Source organism: Scleropages formosus, chromosome 22 (genome assembly GCF_900964775.1).
Source record: "Scleropages formosus chromosome 22, fSclFor1.1, whole genome shotgun sequence".
Taxonomy (NCBI): domain Eukaryota; kingdom Metazoa; phylum Chordata; class Actinopteri; order Osteoglossiformes; family Osteoglossidae; genus Scleropages; species Scleropages formosus.
This window is the reverse complement of record NC_041827.1, coordinates 2500842-2523152: the sequence shown is the minus strand read 5'-3', so window position 1 is coordinate 2523152 and position 22311 is coordinate 2500842. Positions and strand designations below refer to the sequence as shown.

Below are 22311 nucleotides of genomic sequence, written 5' to 3'. Positions count from 1 at the left end.
TCACACGGTGCTGTTTCTACATGGTGCCCTCGGCAAACAGAGTTGTGTTCTCCCTTACATCTATTCCCATGTTTCACACCAAGGCAGTAAAACGACCTCTGCACCATTACTCTTTTTCCAGACCCCAGATTTGTTGGAAATTATTGCAAGGATGCAGGTAAGATGCTCCTCATTGTAGTCTGCTTTGCTTTGACCTTTTTTGCTTCTTGTTTTCCGAAGGAAAATGTTGTTTCTGTGCCTCGGCTGAGAGCTCTTGTGCTTAATCTCGTGCTGTCTTTGCTCGTGTCATCTGACACAACTCAAAGGAGGTGGACCAAGTCGCAGAGTCTATCAGCTGCAAGGTTTGCAGCTCTCATTTCTGGACTTCATGCCAATCTTTGCCCTCAAAATGCTCCAGTTCAATACCTGTCTGTCTCATTTAAAAGCACTACTTGTTTTTCTGGTGTGAGGTGTGGTTGAACGATACGGACATTCTACCCCCAGACCAGCGATTGTCATCACTTACTTATGGTAGCACAAAGAGGTGCACATTTACATATCAAAGCACACATTTTTTTTGCATAGTTTCCTAGTTCTTAAATTTGGTTTCAATATTCAAAAGGTGTGTTACTACGACCCTACAGATATCCAACTAGGCTGCTCTTAAATCAGCAATAGAACCAATAAATGCTATTGCAATTTAGTCAAGCCCTGTGTCTTCTGAATGTGAAATTAAATTTAAAAATAAATAAAACTACAGGTAGATTCTTGTTCTAAAGAAAAACTCTTAAAAGGTTAAAGTACTTGACTGTGCAGTAGAAGAAACATGTTTTGATTCTTACCTGTTTTTGGAATCTGCTTATAGAAGAGAATGTCTTTATCTGTTGAAAGGATGCCTGGTACCCGAGATATGAATATCTCTGAGAATTCCAGTCCTTCAGAGTCCCAGTTCGTCTTTCTGTGCGATGGCCTATCACTTCTATCGGGAGAGATAGTATCACATATGGCCATCAGGCCTCTTATTGTGCTGCTCTCTGTAGTATCTGCACTCTGCGCTTGCAGACCTTCTAGTCTCTGGTTTACAGCTGGCCTTTCAAAAGTGACCCCTTTGCATACGTCTTCTTTGGCTTTCTTCATTTCTCACATTCCTCTCCCGCTCTTTCACACTTTATCCCTGGTGTTCTCCAGTACTTTCACGGTGGGGTAACAACAAGCCACTTACTGTTCATGGAATTGCGCATGTAGTCACTTAATCAAAGATTTGTTCTTTCTTATCCAGTGATACTCCATACATTCAAAGATTTCTTTAAAAAAAATTTGCTTGGGTAATGAAATGAAAACAAGGTTAGTACAGAAGCAGAACACAATCCATCTCTTTTTTTCCAGCTTCAGATCACGGTGAACTTTTTAGCAGGAATTTGTTGGATAAGCATTGTAATGCTGCCATGTACCTGAAATGACATACCAAGAGAAAAATATTGAGAATTTGTACTTTGCTTTTGCAGAAATGCTCATATGCAATCTGCGAGTCGTAATATTAGACAATTTTGGTCAAAGAAGTATTTAAACTGCACGTAACTATTAAAAGTACTGTGGCTTTTTACCGTATTGTTGCAGACCACATCGCTGCTATGCTTAAATGACTGAAAAATAATGCATGCTGAAGCATAGTGAAATTGGAGATCACATTACTGAAGTATGCTAAAAATGTGCTGCTGTTCACGAGGTTGTGAAAACCTTGAGAATCAATGGCAGTCATGTTTCAGTTTATTTCGCAGAAATGGAAAGTCAGCTGAAATTTTGCTTACAGGAGTGTGGATCCAGTTTGCTGTAGAAGCTGTGTTAGAGCGCAGTGTTGTATTAGTTGGATTTTTCACACTGGATCCAAGGCACAAGCCTGTCAGTCTGGTTGATGCAACCCCTTACTAACCTTTGTTTCTTTCCTACAGAGTACCAGGATGGAGGAGCAGAGGTCCAGCTTCCCACCTCCCCTCAAAGTAAGTTCACCCAACAGCTCATTACCAAAGGGGTAGAAAGGAGGTTTGCAATCATATGCTCAGATGGGCTGTGTTGGAATGCTATCTTCTTATCTCCCTGGAATGAGGATATATTATTGTCAAAAGGGGGGTGTGGTGCCGCAGTGGGTTTGGCCAGTGCCCGTTGTGTGGCACCTCTGGGGTTTGACCCTTGCTTGGGGTGCCTTGCGATGGACTGGTGTCCCGTCCTGGGTGTGTCCCCTCCCCCTTCAGCCTTACACCCTGTGTGTGGCCAGTTTAGGCTCCGGCTCGCTGCGACCCCCCTCGAGACAAGCGGTTGTTGATGCTGGTTGGTATTACTTCAAAAGCAGTGTTATTTGTTATGGTTACGTTTGTGATGGGCAATGTTGAACACAAATGAGACCAATACCCTCAGTCCGTTATGAGAAAGCAGTTTTGCAGGCCTCATTTTGCAAAAAAAAAGTTTTGTAATTGCAATCAAAATTGTGATGTATACCATGGGGATATCATTGTGAAGTGCAGTGATAGTTTTCATGGCGGGATGACAGGTTTTTGTTTTTGTCCCCGTAGACTGAGGAAGACTACATCCCCTACCCCAGTGTCCATGAGGTAAGATGCTGTAGAGGTGAAGCCTTACTTACAATGGGATATGTCTGCTCCGCAGCGGAAGGGTGGTTGTTATATCTTCAGTTCAATCCAACCTCCACTGACAACTTACGACATTGTTACATTAACCTAGGTGTTGGCCCGTAAAAGGCCCTACCCACTGATCCTGTTGCCACAGTTTGGTGGGTACTGGATTGAGGGGACCAACCATGAGCTAGGCAGCGAGCCGGACCCTGAACAGCTGCTGTCGCCAGCCTCCCGAGTCAAGCTGGAGAGTAACACCACTGCCAAGATCTACAGGAGGCATTTCCTGGGCAAGGTGAGGGCTCAACGAGTATGCAAGCTCCCTGTTGAAGACAACATAGAGAGAAAAGAAAATGGCCAATAGATTGATGAATGAAGATGAACGATACTAAGAATCTGTTCAAGTTTTAAAGGACTCCAAGGTGACTGAAGAAATCAAGGTATTATTGACCAAAAATGGAAGGTTGTGTAGGTGTTTGAAATTGAGAAGATAAAAAATGAGTCCGAGGTCCATTTCCTGTACCCCTCAGTTAAGTTCTTATGTAAAATTTCTCCTACAAAAGCCCCACTGTGTAAAACGGTTTGCTTTTGATTAATATGTTTACGAAACAGACGAATAATGTCCCTGTTGTCACACCTTATTGAGCCTGTTGTGATCTGCTACGGTCTTTCCTGAGGCAGGAGTGTCACACGTCCTCTTCGCTGCTGACTTAGATGTTTAAGTTATGGTGTGTGAAGGTGTAGGTGTAAAAACTGGTCAGGCCAAACCTGTTACACCACATAATAATCACAAGATTAAACCCTGAAGGTTACTCCAACACATGCTGGTGGTTTTGCAACAGGAGCACTTCAACTACTACTCCATGGACAGCGCCTTGGGGCATCTGGTCTTCTCCGTAAAGTATGATGTGATTGGGGACCAGGAGCACCTCCGCCTGCTGCTCAGGTAGTGCCCCCCCACCAGCTGCTTCTCTTTTTCATTTCTCATTTTGTCTTTTACATTAATTTCACTGTTCCATCCATCCATTCATTTTCAAGCCCACTTATCCTGATGTGGCTCACTATGGAAATAGGTCAAGCAGGGCAGATCATTCTTCCCTTCAAACAGCAACAGTCTCCCACTTCTCCTGAGGAATCCCCAGGTAGTCCCTGCCAGATGAGAGAAAGTGTCTCCAGAATCTCCTAGGTCTGCTCCGGAGCCTTCTTCCACTGGGGTGCACCTCCCCTGGGAGGCACCTAGGGACAATCTAAATAAATGCCTGAACCACCTCAGCTGGTTCCACTTCATGTTGAACAGCTCTGCGGTTTCATCCCCACTTTTAATTTGTCACACTAGTCATTTTTTGTATTGCTTCTGTCACCTCCCATCCTTACTGCTTTTGTTTGCTGTTTTGTTCCTCTCCTTGAAATGGAATGTACATTTGAGGACGGTAGTATTCATTTAGTTGGCTTCAGATGTTTAAACGGTTGACCCACGATGACCTACAAGGAAATGGCTTTTCAAGCATTTTTATTCGGGTTTTTAACTAGCAGAGGGCTAGAAGCATGGGGAGAGAGCTTAAAGAATTCTTAGAAAGTAAGCCAAAAGCTGTCAGTAAACAACATCTCCGTCTCACGATGCCTTCATTGAGAGAAAGCGGAGCAGGTTTTGAACAACAGGTCACTTCTGTTCCGCACATCCCTCTTGCTTTGTCTGTGATGGGACTGGCATAAGGCTGGCCCTATTCCCAGATCAGTTAGCAGCACTCCCATGTCGCTGCCTCTTTGTATCCGCTGCTGAGTGGCTGCCGGAATGCTGAGGTGTAGAGTATGTTTCTCAGTAATGGGGGACTTTGTCACATCGTTCTTATGGCCTGTAATAATCTGTTGGATATGGGCTGTATTATTGTGTGAGATATGCTATGTATTACTGCGTGGGATATGGGCAGTAAAAGCATCTCTGTGAAACAGTGTGGTATCTCCCTCACTTTGAAAGGCTGCTCCACAACAATCTGTAGGTTTTTTTTTTAATTTCCTAGTCTGCAAAGACTTCTTTAACCTCACTCTCAATATTACTTTTAAATGAAAGTTAATACATTGTGTAGTTGAATAATATGCTTATTTAAATAATTTCTGGTATGGATGATATTTAGTTGATCAGATTAATCACTGGTCAACGATGAGATTTCCTGTTCTGGGTCCATATTGTTGTCCAGGGAGATGACAGCGTGTAAATATTGCTGTTTTCATAAGACCTGACTGAAAACATGTTTTCTGTCCTGGAGATAAAACTAGATCTTTTTTGTTACTGCATATTAATTGTCATCTACTAGCCCCAAGCTAAAATCAATATTTGGGAATTTCCAGTAGAAGGTTCCTCAGTTTTTAAGAAAACTGACAAAATTGGGGTAATTAAAACTTAACAAAAAGTTTATGGTGGTGCAAATTTGTTTTGTTTATAGGACTAAGATGAAAACCTATCATGATGTCATCCCCATATCCTGTCTGACTGAGTTTCCCAACGTCGTCCAGATGGCCAAGGTAAACTCCAAGTACGGCCCCACAATGGATGGAGCGGAGCCTAAAGGTGCTGCAGCCTGTGCTGCAAGTTACTGTGTAATCCTTTCCGTCCATTTAACCCTAACCCTGTAATTTGTGGTAACAGACAATGACTGTGCTCTCTACCTAACTACAGGACAAGTGATTATAAATATGGCTACAGTCTCATTGCTAGAAAACAGAAGATAGTAGAAAAACGCTGTAGAGGGTAAAGTCTGGGACAGCCGGTAGTGTAGTGGTTTGAGTTGCTGCCTTGAGGTCCAGCAGTTCCTTGATTCATATCCTACCTTCAGCTGTAGTGCCGTTGAGCAAGGTACTTGCAGGGTACCTTAAATTGGTCTAGTAAAAGTTACCTAGCTGTAAAAATGGGAAAGTAATTGTAAGTTGCTTTGGAAAAAAGCATCAGCTAAATGAATATAAAGGGTGTTTTGTCTGTTTTGTTTACCAGCTTGTCTGCGAAGAGGTGAACGTGGACCGGTTTTACCCCGTGCTCTACCCAAAGGTAATCCCTGAACAGTTTCCCACTCACGTGAGACAAGACCCAGTGGTGCAGTTGAGGGACTGGCCATGCAGTGAAACAGTGCCAACTGGAAGATATCACCAAGCCCGATATAGAACTCGCACAGTCACACTCGATTAGGACCTTGGCAGTGGTCCCAACTTGGGGTGTTTTCACTGGTCTGTCTCAACTCTTACTGGTGTCACTCTACCAAAGTGATTTTGTAAGCATTTGTGTTTCTCATCAGTAGAGTTTATATACATTAAAATATCTGATTTTCTTGCGTCTTCATAACTCGTTTATTAGTTAGAGACAATTGAACTGACTTGCCTAGTTTGTTACTGAGGTCATCGAGTGGTAGTATAGCACAGTTTAGATAAGAACATGCACAAAAATATATGATAGCCAGAGTTTAAAGTGCATATCATTCAATGAAATGGCTCAAGAATATAGTTGTCAGAGCTACACATGGACAGTGAGGGACCCATGTGTGATTTCTGGGATCCTTTTGAATGGAGCCCGTATCTCGGAGAAAAGAGGCTGTATGGATGCTCTTGGGTGGTTATGCAGCCTAATGGCTGGGTCAACTCATAAACTCCTGCTGCAGTTTTGGTGTGTATTTTGCTAACAAGTTCTGTTTTGTCCACTCAGGCCTCAAGGCTCATTGTCACCTTTGACGAACACGTCATCAGCAACAACTTCAAGTTCGGTGTTATCTACCAGAAGTTTGGGCAGGTGAATCCACACTTCACTACCCTTACTCAGTCATTCCAAGTCACGTGAAGCTCTCTGTATTTATCCAGTCTGACACACACATTGTTGCTAGCAATGTAGCAGCTAACACCCTGGGTATTGCCTACAAATGCATCAATAGAACTGCTTCTAGCTATTTACAAGACTTGATCAACCGCGACACCCCAACCAAACCGCTTCGCTCGTCTACTTCTGCTTACTTGGTGGTCCCACGCACGAATGGTAAAGCACGGAGGTTCTCAGTTCTGACTCCGTTGTGGTGGAATGACCTTCCCTTCTCACTCAGAACTTCTGAAACTCTGACTGGGGTTTTAACTCTTCTGGATTAGACCGCATCGTGTAGGACACTGGCTCCAACGTTTCGCTTCCCCGGTTGGAAGCATTGTCAGGGAGCTGCCACATCTCGTAAAGGCTAGATGTGAACTGGAGTGTTCGACGAGGGTGGGTGTATTTATGGCAGGATCGGGGTCGGAGGTCATAGCGGGTGGTCCTGTTAGGTGGTGCACCTGCTGTGTTTTCCACTTGCACTGTATCTTTCGTGTTACAGGTGAGCTCGTTGAACTGAGCTTCCATGAGAGGCACTTGGGTTGTTGTTGGTCTGGCGCGAAGACTCGAAACGAGAGGTGTCCAGGTGACCTCCGACCCGGATCCCGCCATAAATACACCCACCCTTGTCGAACACTCCAGTTCACATCCAACCTTTATGAGATGTGGCAGCTCCCTGACGATGCTTCCAACCGGGGAAGCGAAACGTTGGAGCCAGTGTCCTACACGACGTGGTCTAATCCAGAAGAGTTAAATCCCCAGTCAGCTGACACCAGCCGTGGAAGCCTAGGGGTTTTGATATGCTGAAACTCTATCTACATTCAAGAAGGGTCTGAAAACTCATCTTTTCCAGACCCACTTCGCCCAAGATCTCTCCAGCTCATGTATGGTGTAAATGTTCATGCACCGTAACTTCATGATCATCCCCAGATAACCCTTTACATAGCTACTCTTGTATTATATGTAAATTTTTGTTTGTGTACCTTACTATAAAAAAAAGGAAGGTGATCAGGAATCGTTTATTCTGAGTTTTATGCACCTACTCATGCAGTGAACATCGATGCATAAAGTGGAAAGAAACAAACTAGGTTTACTTAAGAATCACATGCCTGCAACTCTGTCTCTTTCTCCTAATGTAATGCACAAATTGTATTTCGCTGAGATGTACGTCGCTTTGGAGAAAGTGTCTGCTAAATGAATAAATGTAATGTAAATGTAAAATGTAACACAAACAAGAATAGTAATTCACAAGACTTCCTGATCTGTCAATAACTTAAAAGACACTATGTCCACAGAAACACCAGAAACACTGTGACATTCCTATGCTGTCAGCTCACAGTAAGCCCCAAGTTGTTCTTCATGACGAGGCAGGAACCAGCGAGACAGTTAAGGAACTGCACTCAGGAATGGGAACAGTATCCACGATATCCATTAAAAATAAAGATCTAAAAAAAAGATTTAAAAAAGATCTAGTGCTGTACCGTTCAGGACAACAACACACAAGATGTTTTAATGAAACATCCAGCTGTTTAACAGTTTTAAAAATCCGTTGCGTCAAAAGGAAAATGTGTAAGTAACAAGAAGCCTTGAGATACAATCCTTCGATTACTGGTAGATGTTTAGCAAGTGTCCATACTCCTCCTCCCAGGGCTGCCACTACTAAGAAGGAGGAAATGATGCTGGTGAAGGAATTTTAGCCTTTATTTCACAATTTGATGTCATTTACCTTCGAAGTGTGTGACGCCGGACACACACTCCCCTGATTTCATAGTTCTCGATAAACATGTACGTGTTATGTTTAATGTGTTTTAATAACAATTTGTTCAATAATGTAAAATCCTATGTACAGCTACTTGGGAAACGTGCACTGATTAATACCGTGGTATGTGACAAATGGACTGTACTGTAGAATCATGTGTCTGCATCCAAATCTCTCCTTCTGTTGGTGTGATGAACTGTTTGTACTGTTCTCTGAGATGTACGTCGCTTCGGGAAAAAGTGTCTGCTAAACAAATGAATGTGAATGTAATGCCTGCGGACCAGTTTCTGGGGGGAGAAGAGGTGGGCAAATGTGGCAGTACTGTGAGGGTAACAATGTACACTGCGCAAAAATTCATTTTTGAATACTTTTAAGTTGTGGGACCGTTTCTGGATCAAGAAACTTGTGGTGGTGGTGGTGGGCTCATCCCGAAAGATGGAAAGATGTGGCCCACAAGTCCTCCAGAGACTTACAAATATGTAGGACCTCCAGACTTTAATGGCATCTATCAAGGACTGTTATCATCCTGTAACGCTCAGCCCGGCGACAGACGGGAGACTGGTTTTCAAACACAATAGGAGATCGCCATCGTCTCTGTGAGGGCACCCCCTACCTTACAAGTGCCCCCTCACCCCTTGCCCCCTTGCTGCGCGAAAAATAGACCATGTTTACCAAGCTGTTCCATTAATGGGTTTTTTTCATAGTAATTACAGGCCTCACAATCCCTCTGTTGTACCTTCACAAAAAGCTCTTCGCTGGCACCCATTTCCAACAGGGTTTTGTCTCTTTTCACTGAGCGAGTTAATCGAGCCTCATGTGTTGGCTTTTGTGCTTGTTGTAGCTCAATGGGTCTTTTCTGTTGGCCCCATTACGGGTGGAAACAGTGGTGATGCTCTGCCATCTATTCCCCACAATTCATCTGTAAACCTTTGCGGAGCTCGGTGTGCTAATAGTGGGCCACGTGAATCGTGTCGGTGTTTTTTTTTGCAGCATAAAAGCTTTATAAACCCCCAGACTGGTTGAAAATCTTTTGTAGGGGCTTTGAGATGTTTAGGAATGAGCAGAACACCTTGTAATGAAGGGCTGGTGGCTTTACTTCATGGCAGACCCGCTTTAACGATTTTGTCACTTTCTGTAGACCTCAGAAGAAGAGCTGTTTGGGAACAGTGAGGAGAGCCCAGCTTTTGTGGAGTTTCTGGAGTTCCTGGGCCAGAAGATTGAGCTTCATGACTTCAAAGGGTAAGAACCAGTCTCATGGTCTCTTGCGCTTGTGGTCCTGGTCTTGGTCCTATCGACACGTGAAAAGAAATACTGAAAGTCAGAGTTCAACTCACAATGAGAGGCTGCTTGGTTGTTCTTTTTTTAAATAATTTCAAATAACTGAGAATTATGATGCTGATCATCCCATGGAAGAGGAAAAGCACATTTTCTAATTTGATGGTGTTCTTGCGGATGCTGACGTGGCGAGTGATGCTGCTGCTGTTTGGTTCTGTTTCCCAGGTTCCGAGGTGGGCTAGATGTGACCCACGGGCAGACGGGCACTGAGTCAGTCTACCACAATTTCCACAACAAAGAGATCATGTTCCATGTGTCCACCAAGCTGCCCTACACAGAGGGAGACTCCCAGCAGGTAGTGCTGCTTTCATTCATACTGCACAAACAAACACAGTAAAAGGCAGCCAAAGACACACACACACACACCAGCCCACTGCAAACAATCCTGTCTGCTTAAGTAAAATAATAATATAAAAATCTAGTTTTCCAATATGAGATAAAATTTAAATTATTTTTGGTAATACTCTATTTTCAGTACAGGAAAAAATGCACATGGAAAATATATAATTATACAGTACATCATAACATTATAATTTATGATAAGTACATTACTCAAGGGTACTAAAACCTGAGTCCACTGAGTGCAAGGCAACGGCTCTAATCCCTTCCGAACCTGCTGCTTTAATTTGATGTCATGCACAATATATGCAAAGATTATACAAATACAGGAATCCATTGATATACAAATCTGCACTATACGAATCTTCAAAAATATGCCCAAAGAAAACTGAAGTTACAAACCGGTACGAGCCTCGGCCAGAATCTAAATTTGCACTCAACATAAGACGACGTCATTTCTAGTACTGTCTTATTATTATTATTATTATTATTATTATTTAGTAGTAGTAGTACTATATATTGTGTTGTTTTCAATGTATTTAAACAATACATAATAATAATTTTGATAATTGTTATATTTAATATTTCTTAATGTCCTTTCTTTGAACATTTCCATAACTTGTCATTTCTAGGCAATAGGAAACATGAGGACATTTTTATTTTCAATTAAGCAAATAGGAACAGCAGGGACGTTTTTACTCTCCTCTCCCTGAGGACTAAGACTTGTACTTAAAGAGCTGACAGTGCCTGTTTTATTCGGTCTGTTTCTCACTTGTGTTAAATTTTGTGTGGAATTTTAGGTGGGGCGTATGAGTACATGAATGCGTTATTATTTTTCCCATAAGAAATACAGGTGGTCCCCGATTTACGATGGTTTGACTTACGATTTTTTCTACTTTACGATGGTGAGCTGGCACTAGACATTCAGTAGAAACCGTACTTTGAATTCTGAATTTTGATATTTCCCAGGCAAGTGAATGCGGTGCGATTCTCTCTCACGATGCTGTACAGCAGTAGCGATCCGCATCTCCCAGTCCTTCACGCAGAGGTGTGTGTTACATGCATTTTCAACTTACGATATTTTCGACTTATGATGGGTTTCGCGGAATGTAACCCCATCGTAGAACAGGGACCACCTTTAATGGGAAATTAGCTTTTGATATACGAACGCTCGGTATACGAACGGATTTCGAGAACGAATTACGTTCATATACCAAGGGACGCCTGTATAGGATAATTTCTGTATAAGTACATACTGTACATACACTACATATGTGGAGTCAACATCTGTCCAGTTACCGGAGTGCAGCATGGGGGAGGAGATCAGCCTAAGGAGTTGCATCGTGTCTGACTGATCTCACGACTCATGTCTGCTCATAAGCTCGTGTTTGAGCTCAGAGACATATGTCCTGGAGCGCGAGGCACAACACGAGGACCTGGAACTGGAAATAGTTATTATTCCGATCATTATTTTTATCTCATTTGAAATTGGGTTGAGTTTATGTGAGGTCGGGGGCTCTGAGAGCTATGAAAATAACCCTGGTGTAATGAGATGCTGTGTTGTATAGACAAAGATACGGCAGCAGAATAAAAATATGTGACGCGCTGAAGATGCAGCGAGTGCTATAAATTAGTGGAGTGGGAATGACAGCAAGCTGTTTCATGGGTGGACCAAATTACTGAGGTGGATCTACCTGCTCCTCTCATTCCCAGAGGCCTTTGAACAAAATGACACTTTAAAATTCAAGAGGCTGCAGCACATTCTGGAAACTGTCATTCCTCTGAAGCGTTGCACTGTGTAAATTGTGGGAGCGCACCATTAATGGCAGCAGTGCCGCTGATTTATAGTTGCAATAATTCACGTTTTTTTTCATAATCGAAACCTGAATCAGATGGATAAGAGACCTGAAAAATTCAGCTCAGCAGTGCAGATGGTCTCGGATGAAGCTCTTCTCTTGGGGAATGGTCTTCAGCACCGTTGTGGCTTGATTCTTATTCCCCGGATGTGGGCAGGGATTCACCGAGGTGCATTGAGGCTTGCTGAGGAAAACGCCTCCATGAAGATTGGACATATATAGCATCGCACGCAGGGTTAACGAGATTGAAATGGGGTAACCGCAGTCCCCGTTGTGTGCTGGGGGCAGCAAAAGGTGGTCCTTTGGCACCGCTGCCATTGCAATATCTGTTTACTGCTCTCCCCCTCCCCGCACTTTTGGCACAGATGCCAGCATGTGTGAGGTAAAGAGTTAACAAAACACCTGATTGTTTTTGGAACCTGAAACAGCTGGTTAATTACAGAACCGTGAAGCTCTTAACTGGAACAGGCAACAAAAAGCCAGAGTCAAATTAGGAGCAAAGCCCTGAAAATAAATATTTGCACTCATAAATGGAAACACAGTGTCAACAAGCGCTGCACTTATTTATCGGAGAAATGAGCTGCGCCCATTTCCATCAGCGCTTGGCACATGTTCCCGTTCGCAATCTGGCTGCGGCTGCTGTTCCCTGGGGCGTCGTGGGCCGAGCCAGGCAGGAGTGACCCAGTCCGTAGGATCCTGCCCCCTTGGTCACTGTGTCACGAAGCTTCTTCCAAAGGGACCTCGGTGTGCCGACGAGCCCTCGGAGACATCCTTGGGTCGGCTCTACCCGAGCGGGATGGTCCCGGGTTTCAACAACGCTTTCTGCCACACAGCTCCAGCGGAAGAGACACATCGGGAACGACATAGTGGCCATCGTGTTCCAGGAGGAAAGCACTCCCTTCGTGCCAGACATGATCGCTTCCAATTTCCTGCATGCCTACGTGGTGGTGCAGGTGGAGAACGCCTGCTCGGACAACGTCCTCTACAAGGTAACCCCCTCCCCATTGTCGCTTCAAACCCAACTGCCGCCAAGAGCCACGGTGAAGCGGTTCTTTGCGGTTCCTCTCACGTGAGCAAATTTACCTGAGCAGTCCATGGAGTGAGGTAAGGTGAGGTAGAACGTTTTGTGGAACCATGTTGGGGAGCAGTGATCCCTGCAATGGAGTCCAAGATCCTGTTGCCCTCTGCATCGTCCTCAAGGTGTAGTGTTGGACACTCTTGTGTCTCTGAGGATGTCGACGTAGAGCGGTGGACCAATAGTGCCACTGCTGTGTGGGAGACTGAAGTCCCATGAGCTCCTGTGTGAGGCACTTCATGTTCACAGAGGTGATAATGCACCTTCACCCCCACCCCACCCCGCACCCCACCCGCACCAAACCCCAGGTGTCTGTGACGGCACGGGACGATGTGCCCTTCTTCGGACCAGCGCTGCCAGACCCTGCCGTCTTCAGAAAGGTGAGGAAAGGCAGCAGGGTTTCGAACATCTCCAATTTCATTGCTGCTGAAAGAATCCCTCCTTGCAGTCACTGTGATCTGACCGTCTCCATGCTGCTCTTTTGTACCTCCCTTTACCTCTTCTTACCGCTGCAGGGCCAGGAGTTCCACGAGTTCCTCCTCACTAAGCTCATCAACGCTGAGTACGCCTGTTACAAAGCTGAGAAGTTTGCAAAACTCGAGGTGAGAGATGCAGAGGGCTGCAGCTCTTCTCCCGAATGATTGCTATGCGTGTGTGTGTGTGTGTGTGTGTGTGTGTGTGTGTGTGTGGCTGGCTGGATGGCTGCTGAAAAAGCTAAAATAGGGAGATCTTTTGCAGTCTACGTTGGGATGAGGAATGTATACATGCGCGCGCGCACACACACACACACAGGCCAGTCCTTAGGGCAGAGCAGCTCATCTGTTCAGCCCTGGAGGGTTCATTTCAGACGGGTTTCTGTCAGACACCAAACCTCCGGATTTAACTTTCTGTCTTAAATGAATCCTTTCCCGTGTCTTTCTGAGCTCTTAGTGACACAAAAAGCTGGAAACCCTGCTTGAGCTGCTCCTTCGGGGGGAGATGAGCCGAAGAGCTCTGGTGCAGCAAGTGTTTGCATCGACCTGTATGGCGGCTCACTGTGTGTGTGTTCGTGGTGTCAGGAACGAACGCGGACCGCCCTGCTGGAGACCCTGTACGAGGAGCTCCACGTGAACAGCCAGGCCATGATGGGCCTGGGAGGCGAGGACGACAAGCTGGAGAACGGCAGCGGAGGAGGCGGAGGCTTCTTTGAGTCCTTCAAGGTAACCCAGCACAGCTGGAGGGGGACCAGATGTTCTTCTGAGCACCCACGCAACGTTTTGAAACATTAATGTCCCCGAGACAGTTCAGCTCAGGTGCATTCAGCGTTCACTTAGTTGAAAGCGCTGCTTGGAGAGCAGTGAGTAGAGGAGGTGGGGGAAAAAACCGATCGCGGGAGTTCCTTCCTGAAATCGAGGCTGTGCTCCAAGTTGCCAGATGAGATAAAATGCGCTAATGGCTTTACTTCATCTCCTAGACATTGTTTTAATGTCCACGTCATTTGCCCCAGTAAACTGTTTCAATGTTGAAAACGGCCTCGAGCTAGTGGGACTTAAGTGAGTGCTGAGAAAAATTCTCTGCAAGGTTGTACAGCTGCCAAAGTGAACGGATCCAACGGGGAGCAGCGATGCTCTGGATCATCATCTTGCAGCTGTTTCACTGTCCAGGGAGTTGTTTGGCTACCCGTCGAGTAGACGTCCGCATCCATAACAAGGTACGGGAAGGAGGATTTTACAGCCCTTTTTCAGACTGGAGCAGTAAAGAACACTAGCGCTAGTTACTCCATATAACACGCCTGCAACTCAGCCGCTCTAAGATCTGACCTTTGACCTTTGGTCCACGTGCTTGGCCGTTCCCAGCAGTGGTAGTACCATATGAGAAGTAGGACTGACCCGAGAAGTCCCCTGATTTGTGTCTGTAGTCCCTGTGCCAAATGCCCTCTTGATGTCCACCGGGAACCTGGAGCGCAGCCTAGATTGTGCAGTTCCTACCCACGGGCTGCAGGGGGCGACCCCTCCGAGGTGCTCTTGTTAATTTGTTTGCATGTTTCCCTCTGCTTGCTCTTTTCTGTTTAGACTCCTCCCCCCTCTCGACCTCCACGGTTGTCTTAGGACATGCGCCACCCTTCCTCTCTTCCACATCTCCCGTACTGCCTTCCAGATCTCTTCTCTATGATGGAACAAATCTCTACCCACCCTTGCCTTTAGTCTGGGTTCTAGAGTCGGGCTCTCTCTCTCTCTATCTCTTGCTCTCTCTCTCTCTCTCTCTCTCGCTCTCGCTTTCCCTCTACCTGTCTCACACCACTCTTCTGTCTGACCCAGGCACTGCCAGCTCAGTGTGTCTCTGCGTCTCTCTCTATAGCGGGTGATTCGCAGCAGAAGCCAGTCCATGGACGCCATGGGTCTCAGTAACAAGAAGCCGCACACAGTCTCCACTAGTCACAGCGGCAGCTTTACCCACAACCCGCCAGAGACCCCCAAAATCCCTGGGATAGTAAGTAAACAATTTCAGGTTGTACGAGAGGCCGCTGGTGTGCCACTTGGCCCCCGATTGGCCCGGACCAGTCACGAGTTCCCGACACTACTGGACCCGCATTCCCTCCCAGTTCCGGCATAAGCCACGATCCCTGTCCTCCCATGCACTGCACCCTCTTTTGCTCCTTGAACCCCCAACCCCCAGCCTCGCACCCTTACACCCCAGACGTAAGCCGCCATCCCACACAATTTTAGGGGAAAGGAACACGCTGCTGTAATGGTTTGCGCTGGAGCCTTTCCTTTACCACACCCACTGCATCTCACACACTGTACTCTGGTGCAAGACACTGCTTTCTAACAGTACAACAGGTGTCCGCCACGACCGCCATGTCCCACAGGCCAGTTTCCCGATGTCCCCGTAGACTTCAGGTACGTACAGCCACGCGCTACGGCACGGTGGCGAATCCCACCTCTGCCAGGTGCTGCCGTCTCTCGCGGTGGCTCCATCGGAGCACGTCTCCACACACAGGTCCTCTCCTTGGCTGCAGGAAGAGTCACACCCCGACCCGCTCCTTCACTGAGTACTTGTGGAAGCGGAGCGAAACATCGGGCCTCCGATGGGGGCCTCTGGGGTCCTGCATTGATGGGTTTTGCAAGGTCCGTGTGGAGCCGATGAGCGCTGGAGAGCGGTGGGACAGGAAGTAGACTTCACAGTGTTTAAACTCGAACCCTGTGTAAGGTGCAGCCAAAATCAGGCAACGCCCTCTCTCTCCCTCTGTCTCTCGCACTCTCCTTCTCATTGCCTTTCTTTGCCGCTCTTTCACGCCCGTCCTAGTTTCGGCAAGCGTTCCTCGACCCCAAGTTCAGTTTCCGTGCCTGTCGATTCCAGAATAAACGATCCCGCTCATCCAAGCACCCTGAGCTCGTCTGCATGGACCGTGAGCCTGTCCCCACGGCCGCTGGCTTCGCACCCTGCATGACCGCGGTGCTGGATGACCTCTCTCTTCATCGTGTTTGTGCCTCACTTCCTGCTCGGTGTTCGTGCGCCGCCGGTGCCTTGCCTCTTGTCCCTGGGTCGTAACGTCCTTGCAGAGTCAGGGAATCGCATCCCACTACCTAGTCACAGTTTACAGTGCTTTTACCTGCAGCAACACGGTGAAAGTGCTCACCGGGTTTTAACATTCCCGCAGTATGGTACTTACCGAACCAGTTTTAACAGCTCGGCACAGAGCTTAACCTTCTTACTCTTTGCTCTCTGTACTGCCCAGGAAGCAGAGAAGAGGAGCGGGATGGTTGTGCCGTGACCTGTTCACCGCGGTCGCTGTCGGCCACCGCCGATTCCGCTAAGACCGCACGCTGACGGGCGGCTTTCCGAGGAAATGACGTTTGCTTTGAATGAACATCTTTTTCTTTTGAGCATTTCTCCTTGCAAATGTTAAGGTTTTTGAGTGTTGACCTGAGCAGCGAAGCCACTGCACCATTGGCAACCCCATCGCTCTGCTGTGCTCTTCAGTGCCCAGATCGGTGTCCTGCTCACCTCCTCGCCTCTCTCTTTCCATGCTCTTCTTCTCCCCACGATCCTGCCTTCAGCTCCTGGATTGGTGTTTGCCTTCTTCTTCCTCAGCCTTTTCCACCCTGCTCCCCCCAACAGGTGTCGTTCTCCTGTTCTCCGCTTTGGGCTCCCTGCTCTACTCGGGCTCCTCCTGTCCCGCGTTTCCGCCACCGGCCCTCGATGTGCCTCCTCCTTTTGCCTGATGATTTATTTTTTCATTTTATGCCGTTGTTTTGTACATTGCGGTTTGTATGCTACCTGCTGCATGAAATGTCATGTTGTTGTTTTCTCTCTCTCTCTCTCTCTCCTTTCTCCCACCCCCTCTCTCTGTCTCTCCATCCTATTCAGTCATTGCTTGTCCCGGGGAAAAGTCCCAGTAGATACGGACGCCGCGGCAGTGCCATAGGGATAGGAACCATAGAAGAGGTTCATGTATAACTCTCTCTCCCTCTCACTCTCTCTCTCTCTCTCTCTCTGCTCCTTTGCCCTCATTCTGTCTTAGTGCATGACGAGACACCGTCCCACGGGGACTCGCTACATGTTCCTGCAGACGTACATGTCTAGTGGCACCCAGGCTTTCTTTCCCTGGCAGCTCTCTTAGATGAAGAATTTCGAGCGCTCCAGGTTAACAGCACAAATACCCAACTCGGTATCCCTTCCCTTTCCTCGGCAGCTACGAACAGAGCCCACAAACCTCAGGTGCAGAGTTCCGATGAAGGGCACGCACGTGATAGGCATTTAGATGATTTTCGGCATTTACGAGCTTTGTGATAACGGCAAGAGCGAAAGGCAGTGAAATGAAGTGAAATACTGAAGTGGACCACTGGAAGACATTACTTTCTCAAAGAGTTGTACGCTTGGAGTAAAGATCGGCGTTCAGGCTCACAGCTATGAGGCCGAAAGTGAAGTTCGGCGAGAGATCAGCGGGCAGGGACGCGTGTTCACCCACGCACTAGCGAAGTGGTCCTTTGCGATTTGGATGAGCAGTATCTGCGGAGGGGTTCTTCACCTCAAGTAATGACGGCCAATAATAACATTGCAGATATAGGTGCTGAAACTGAGTAAAGATGACTAGTTAGTCTTGCCACCGATTCCGTTTAAAAGCACTGAACATATTTCTGGTGGTGTTAGATGTACACTAGACCAGATTTTCCTCATGCAGTCGTGTGTTTTTGCCGAACTTCAGAATTCGGGGAAGTTCCTAGACTCCCACGTTGCACTGCTTGTCAAAAGAGAGCAACAGTGCTTGGGTCACATGGCATCATTCCATCAAAAAGTACCTGCAAATAACTCGCTTCTCAGTACATTTTCATTATTCAAGATTCATTAGCTTACTGCAGCATAATTGAAGTTTTAGCCTCTTTGAGGTCCTGTCTTCACCACTTTCTGATCCTCGCCGTAGAGACGGTACCGCGCTGCGGTGCGCTGACCTCTGACCTTCGTCTTTCCGTGTCTCTCTCAGTCGTTGATCATTCCTGGGAAAAGCCCCACCAGGAAGAAGTCCGGGCCCTTCAGCTCCCGTCGGAGCAGCGCCATCGGCATTGAGAACATTCAGGAGGTGCAGGAGAGGAGGTGAGCAGGACGAATGTTACGGGCAGTAGGAGTGCAGGCAGAGGAAGGATCGAAGGTGTCGGTGAACGGAGCGTCTAGCTCAGGACGAGAGACAGAGTCCTCGGGTGTGGACAGTATTGGAAACTGGAGGGGGAAAGTGCAGTGTATCCTGTGGATCACCTCTCTTCAGCTGCATCAGTGGAGATGTACACATGCTATTTTGTCGCCCCCCCCACACACACACACAGCAGAGAGTGCTCCCCCAGCACGCAGAAAACACCTGACAGCGGACACGTCTCTCAGGATCCCAAGTCGGACAACTCGTCCAACCACAGCTCTCCCGAGATGCCCACCACAAGGAACAGGTGAGTGGCGCACTGCGAGCGCTCTCATTTACCCCAGGAGTCTTGAATCCCTCACTTCAGTTTCATTACTACTGCATTTGCATGAGGTGCATTGTGGGTCCAGAACATATGGTGAGCTCCTGCAGTGCCTTACTGCTTATCCTGGTCAGGGTCACAGTGGGCAGGAACCTATACTGGGATCACTGGGAACAAGGCTGGGGAGGCTACACACTCAATGGATCTCCAGTCCATTGCAGAGTAGCACCACTCACCAGACAATTAAGAGTCTCTCATTCACTAAACCACATTTCTTTGGACCACGGGAGGAAACCTGAGCACCCAGAGGAAGCCCATCCAGACACAGGGAGAACATACCAACTCCACCAAACAAGGAATTACATTTATTAATTTCTCTGATGCTTTTACTCAAAGCGACTTAGAGGGGAACGAGATTTCGATTCTCTTGGACTTCTGTGCCACGTGGGACATACAGTGTAAGACAGTGCAGTATACAGGCCAGAGCATGGCAACAATATACATAATATACAATATACACAGACAATATTAATAATACTAAATATTTACATATAATATACAGTACAAAGAAAACTATACAGGGCATAACTTACACTGTAGCAAGAGAAACAATAAAACACCAGAGAGAGTGGCGTGAGCTGTAGGAGCATAAATAACAAATAAATAGGGGGACAGTATGTGCTGTAGATTTTTGGCGCAGAGCATTCAGTTGTTGTGCTTCACAGTCACATGTGCTTTTTATACAAAGTGACGTGCGCCACGTTCGGGAGACTTGTGCAGTCTTTTTTCTTTACGATGTTAGTGTACCTGCTGTGATTTACCCATTTATACAGCTGGGTAATTTCAGTGGAGCAATTTAGGGTAAGTACCTTGCTCAAGGGTACTACAGCTGGAGGTGGGATTTGAACCTGTGACCTAACCAGTACGCTACCAGCTGCCCTTGAACTTGTCTAGGTCTTATCTGAGCGATGGAAACAACACAAAATAGGTGGACCCTTTACTGTGGGACAGGATGGGAATCTTCAAACTGAGGAAATAATTCCAATACTCAGGAATCACTGGAATTTCAACCTCAGACCGTGGGTTGTAATCGTGATAAAAATCAAGTAATAAAAGACAATCTGCAGTTCAAACTTAGGAGACCTAGAAATGAGCAGTTCAGTTGAACAGTGATGGGAGTCCAGATGTGTCTCTCTGTCCACTACTGGGGCTCTACTGCCACCTGGTGGTATTGAGAAGACATGCAATCTGGGAGATGCAGTTCCAGTGTAAGATAAAATAAGACATAAGATGGGATAAAATAAAATAATGAATAATAATAATGTTATAAAATAAGATGTATAACAGTCAGTGAGAGAATAACCCAGGTGTGCAGCTCTGCCATGTGTTGCAGGGCTCCCTCCATCCCAGAAGGAAACGACCTGTCCCGCTCCTCGTCCAACGCAAGCAGCTTTGCCAGCGTGGTGGAGGAGAACGAGCAAGAGGCCGTGGAGGAGTACGACACCGGCTTGGTGGGCACCTTTCCGATCGGGGCGCTCCCGCCGCAGTCCGTCTTCTTTAATAGGACAGGAGGATGGATGGAAGAACCATTGAGTCGAGTTCCATGTCCATCGAGTTCGATGTGTCACAACAGATAATTTTAACTGTTATTCTGGGGATCATAGAGAGCTGTGAATCACCGTCTTTCACTGGATTCACGCTGGAGAAAAAAGGAAAGTTTTGTACACAGTGCTGCTTCAATGTATGTGAACCCCTCTGTCCCTCACTTTAATGGTTATTTAAAAAGAATTAGTGTTTCTCGTGACATAATAGGTGTGTAATGATCAATTCCATATGTTGCTTCAGAGGAAATCGTGCGTAGTAGAAACACACAAGTAGTGCAGGTGAAAAAATAACTGAAGCCCAAGTTGCATTGGTTACACCAAGTAGGTAAGTAGGATCAGGTGTGTAAATCATGGTCATTCATTCATTTTATACATTTTCTGATTTAGTATTTTGGTTTTGTATGTTTATTTTAATATTTTATACACAAGAATAATGAGCATCCCCATAGGGTTCACATACTTTCAAGCTGCACTGTACATACATGTGTGTGTGTGTGTGTGTGTGTGTGTGTGTGAGAGAGTGAGCGTGTGTCTCCGTTCTCGCTGCAGGAGAGCCTGTCCTCTGCTGGAACGCCACATAAGCGGGACTCCTTTGTCTACAGCTCCTGGGTGGAGGACAGTGCCAGCAGCAGCAGCGTGAGCAACTCGCCAGGTGAGAGAGGCTCTAGGCCCGGGTGACGGGTTCGCAGCTCGCCTCCCGCCAAAGCGTCTCGCGGTCCAGCAGCTACGTGAGCTCTTTGGCTGTGTCTCTTGTCTCACCCTGATCACAGAGTGTGCGTCCCATGTCTCCACAGCCCCTGGGCGGCCACACCCGACCGAAGCAGCCAGGCCCGAGACCCGATGTAAACCGGAGCGCTCCCAGGACAAGTCCTCTTCGGTGAGGATGCAGAGAAATGTTTTGGTCTCGTGGCATGTTCTACGCCCCTGGTGTGTCCCGCACCGCGTTTGCCGTCCACATTCAGTCCCAGCAGGCTTTCTGACCCACCGCCATAGAGCCTCCTCCTGCTTTGGGTGGACGGGCCTTCCTTCGAAAGCAAGTGCAACGCAGCCCGCAATCACTGTATATCGCCTGGACTGTGTTTCCACGGCTCTGTGTGTGCGTGTGTGTGTTTCTGGATGATCCTGTCACACACCGTGGACTAATGAAGGTGTGTTGGTGATGGAGGCCCTTCCCGCACCGCACTCCGATGTGCTCGTGTTTCGAGGTCCGTGCCCTGAAGTCTGTCCTGATGTCGTCCAGCACAGTGTCTCACGGTGCTGCCTTTCTCTGTGTCCCGAGCAGAACTGCTAGTCCCTCCTGCCTGAGCCCTTCATGGACATCCATCAACAGGTGAGCCACTGCCGCGTGTGGGTTGGGGAGACACACACACACACACACACACACACACACACACACACACACACACACACACACACACACAGAGAGCTACTGGGCTCTGAAGTATAACTCCATTGTCCAACAGTACTTGCAGTGTGACGGTGCATTTTGTAGGCTAAAAAATATCAAATAAGACAATGTAGAAAAATGTTATGTTGACCCCCCCCATTCTGTTTAGTTTTGATACATTAATCGTACTTCTGGCATTAGTTCAAAATATATGTTAATTTATAGAAAAATATTCTACATTCTTGACATTAGCAAATTTTGATGAATTTTGGCACCGGGTTGCAAACAGAATATTCCAGTACTTTTTAGGATCTGATGCTTCCAAGAATATTTAGATTTTTTTCTAGAATGTCCTGGTGCCTTCTAGAATCTTCCAATAGTTATGTTTCAGTGCTTTTCTAAAATGTTCCAGAATATCTATGTAATTTTTTTTTTTTTTTGGTTCATTAATAGGTTGGGGGCACGGGGGTGCAGTGGGTTGGACCGGGTCCTGCTCTCTGGTGGGTCTGGGGTTCGAGTCCCGCTTGGGGTGCCCTGCAATGGACTGGTGTCCCGTCCTGGGTGTGTCCCCTCCCCTTCCAG

General features: G+C 46.8%; 1 protein-coding gene across 2 annotated transcripts in view; it reads left to right on the top strand.

Moving 5' to 3' along the window:
• Positions 1-22311, top strand: part of LOC108918481 (rap1 GTPase-activating protein 1-like) — a 51609-nt gene that overhangs the window by 25975 nt on the left and 3323 nt on the right. The window contains exons 4-25 of one of the 2 annotated variants that reach the window (XM_018725779.2): positions 122-157; positions 1929-1976; positions 2547-2585; positions 2716-2901; positions 3449-3552; positions 5048-5126; positions 5593-5646; positions 6295-6378; positions 9339-9439; positions 9701-9830; positions 12564-12719; positions 13114-13185; positions 13321-13407; positions 13864-14004; positions 15143-15274; positions 17156-17233; positions 18270-18379; positions 18607-18723; positions 20114-20249; positions 20892-20994; positions 21137-21219; positions 21625-21672. In XM_018725779.2, the coding sequence (XP_018581295.1) occupies positions 152-157; positions 1929-1976; positions 2547-2585; positions 2716-2901; positions 3449-3552; positions 5048-5126; positions 5593-5646; positions 6295-6378; positions 9339-9439; positions 9701-9830; positions 12564-12719; positions 13114-13185; positions 13321-13407; positions 13864-14004; positions 15143-15274; positions 17156-17233; positions 18270-18379; positions 18607-18723; positions 20114-20249; positions 20892-20994; positions 21137-21219; positions 21625-21633 (2055 nt within the window). In that variant the 5' untranslated portion in view covers positions 122-151 and the 3' untranslated portion in view covers positions 21634-21672. The remainder of the gene's footprint in view (positions 1-121; positions 158-1928; positions 1977-2546; positions 2586-2715; positions 2902-3448; positions 3553-5047; positions 5127-5592; positions 5647-6294; positions 6379-9338; positions 9440-9700; positions 9831-12563; positions 12720-13113; positions 13186-13320; positions 13408-13863; positions 14005-15142; positions 15275-17155; positions 17234-18269; positions 18380-18606; positions 18724-20113; positions 20250-20891; positions 20995-21136; positions 21220-21624; positions 21673-22311) is intronic. The other variant, XM_018725778.2, reaches the window with a different exon arrangement.